Genomic DNA, 3,257 nt, shown 5'->3' with positions numbered 1-3,257 from the left:
TAGCGAAGAGGGCTTCAACAACGGGTGACGAAGGGATTTTTCCCCGTCGTTAGCATACAATAACGAAGGTTTTCAGCTCTTTAACGAAGGGAAATCCCTTCGTTAAAGACGTAATTTCTTGTAGTGTCATCCCCAGTGCATAGAGAATCCTCAGATCTCTTGTTGGTATAAAAAAGTTGCCGCTTACCTTAAGGTTAAGGTGGAAAAATACAAGCAGAACCTGGATGATTATGATGTTAATATAGATTGGATGGAGGTTACTGAATGAGAAGGAAAGAAGTCGACGTTGCTGCTTCTCTGACTCCTGGGTCTTGTCAGTTGGATGGTCTGTGCTCACGAGCAAGGACATTAGAGCGCAAGGGATGGCTCCCAAACAAAAGCTGCTGAAGCTTATGTCAATGATTTATAAGAGAATAAGCTATGCTATAAAACTAAAGGCTTGATGTATTTTTTTCATTCAAAGATGTAACATGAGCATAAGTTCCTCCTAATATATAACTTCAAACCAAATTTGTATGCTTTTTCATTCAAAGATATAACATCATAAAATCTAAATGAAAAAAGTCATACAAACAAATAAAACAATATAAGAAGGAGAATTGAAAAAGGTACTTATTAGTAATGCATATTTCATACTTTTAAGGGGTTTATGATTATTTTATCCAATCTAATACTTATTAGTAGTGTAGATTCCAAAAGTTAGCACCCTCTGACTTATATGTGGCTCCGCCGCCGAGTTTAATGGTGGTCATTATGACGATCCGAGAATTTTAGTGGTCTTATCAAGATATGGTTAGTGGGTGGATTTGGATGGTAGCACCGTAAAATGGATGATCGCCTTTGAGCTTCCGCATGTGGTCTCTAATCTGGCATTGTGCATTAAGACTTTATAACTACGACATAGTAGTAAGTCAATGGAAACACATTAGGAAGAAACTAGTAATTGGCATTTCATTGACCTTTGCATATTTCCATGACAAGAGAGAGGCAAAGAACAAACTTCTATTGAAAAGAAAGAAATGGAATGCTTGTAACCAAGTTGGACGCAACCATCCTGACTAGGACTTGAGAAAGTATGTTTTTGGGATATCACATCATGTAAAATATGCGCCACTCCATGCAAACATCTATCCAAGAGTACAACTGTTTGAGGAAGATATATATCCACTTCTTATTACATATGTCAATAGGACTACAAGAGTGAAGGATGATAATTTAAGACATTAAAGTTACTTGTATTAAGCTAAGTGATTGGCAATTTAGCAACAAGAACAAGACTGGATCTCTTGTGAGCAGTAAGTCCAGGTGACTCACTCATATCTAGAACTTCTCCTTGCATTTCATCAGCCGATTCCCAATCAAAGTGACCCAAGAGACGAGCAAGAGTGATTTCAATTGTAGCCATAGCAAATTCAATTCCAGGACAACCTCTTCTTCCAGCACCAAAGGGTATAAGCTTAAAGTCTTGTCCTTTAAAATCAATGTCGCAATTGATAAATCTTTCAGGATAAAATTCTTCAGGCTTATCCCATGATCTTGGATCCCTTCCAATTGCCCAAGCATTGACAATGACTCTAGTTCCAGCCGGAATATGATAACCTTGTAGTTCAACTTCTTCCATTGTTTCTCGAGGAAGTAACAAAGGACCAGGAGGGTGCAGCCGTAGAGTTTCTTTAATTACTGCTTTCAAGTACTTCATTCTATCAATGCTTTCCTCTGTGATCTCTCCTCTACATAAAGTAATTCCTCGAACCTCTTCTTGTACTCTCTTCATTACATCTGGATTCTTGATGAGCTCTGCCATCACCCATTCAATTACTGTATATGTTGTGTCTGTCCCAGCTAAAAACATGTCCTATAATATCAAATTGCATAGGTTTAGTAATAAAACTTTTCTTTTTCAGTTGAACCATCATGTACCATATGTACAATTTTATTATCGCGTATGTGTTGCTACTCACCTTTTGTACCTGGTTTCATGAGTTTAATTACCTAACAGTTAAATCAGATAATGATTATCATTAATTGGTCATGAGAAGTTTGAACTAGGTATACTCTGTGCTCTACATCGATGTTCACCTACCAATTAATGATAATCAGATAATGATCCACACATCAAAAGTGTATACTTCCTGATTCATGTTTATGTTGATCCACACATTCTTTGGAACTAAATTCATGCACACATCTCAGACATCATAATGTGAGCCGGTCATCCAAAGGAAGACAACTAATTATGACCAGTAATAGTGCAATATTCCTTTTAACTCACTGTGGGACTGCTCATGTGCACTCCTAGACATCCATGTATGTAGACGTGTGCATTCATACACATGCATATATGTGTGCATTGTGTATGTACAACACAAAGAGTAACGTACCAAGCAATTGTGTACTTTGCGATTTATATTGATGTCCATATGATCCAGCCAATGTATCCATATAAAATGTAACGCGCTGTATCAATAGTTGATTATTATAGCTGTTATAATCCAGAACATGTGGTATGACCAAGCCACGTATTATATAATTAAAGTATGACACTAGTCAATGTCTAGCCTTGATTATCAATGTCTGTAATCAAGGATTAACACATGCGCTACATCTATTTAATCCATGATATGAACTAATGTAAGCTAAGAATTAATATATATATATATATATATATATATATTATATATATATATAGATATATATATATATATATAATATATATATAATAATATATATTAAATATAATATATATATATATATATAATATATGAGGAATATGGGATACTTCCCAAGGATCCTTGGTAGTGATGTGGACACATCTTGTCCATACATCACACATTGAAGTTGGTGTAGGTCCCATCTTCAAGGTGTGATGTTTGGACAAGATGTGTCCACATCACTACCAAGGATCCTTGGTCCAAGTATACCCATTTTTCTCTATATACTATATATATATATATATATAATATATATATATATATATATATATTATATAATATATATATATATATATTATATAGGGTCTTACATCAAAACCACCTTTTACTTTCATCCAAATTGGACTTACCCACCTTCAAAGTTTTTTTGATGTAAACAACCTTTACTTGCTAACATGTTTACAATGTCACACCTCATCCATTTTTTAGCCAAAAAGTACGCGAAATGATCATTTTACCCTCACCATTTTCTTGTTTTTTTTTATTTTCTTCCTCACAAACCCCAACCCTAATTAACCCTAGTCTTCTCATCCTCTCCTTCTCCCT

At 35.0% G+C, this 3,257-nt stretch overlaps 1 protein-coding gene across 1 annotated transcript; it reads right to left on the bottom strand.

Moving 5' to 3' along the window:
- On the bottom strand, positions 1,129–2,489 carry LOC109844292 (cytochrome P450 71A1-like). Its single transcript, XM_020413278.1, has one exon. The coding sequence runs from the start codon at positions 1,850–1,852 to the stop codon at positions 1,244–1,246; it is 609 nt and encodes a 202-aa protein (XP_020268867.1). The 5' UTR covers positions 1,853–2,489; the 3' UTR covers positions 1,129–1,243.

The sequence above is a fragment of the Asparagus officinalis genome, chromosome 1 (genome assembly GCF_001876935.1).
Source record: "Asparagus officinalis chromosome 1, Aspof.V1, whole genome shotgun sequence".
NCBI lineage: Eukaryota > Viridiplantae > Streptophyta > Magnoliopsida > Asparagales > Asparagaceae > Asparagus > Asparagus officinalis.
Note: the sequence above shows the minus strand (reverse complement) of the source record. Positions and strands in the feature narration are given on the sequence as shown.

Bases quoted from the DNA above. Each gene is read 5' to 3' on its own strand.
- LOC109844292 (XM_020413278.1), bottom strand. From the start codon at position 1,852: ATGTTTTTAGCTGGGACAGACACAACATATACAGTAATTGAATGGGTG.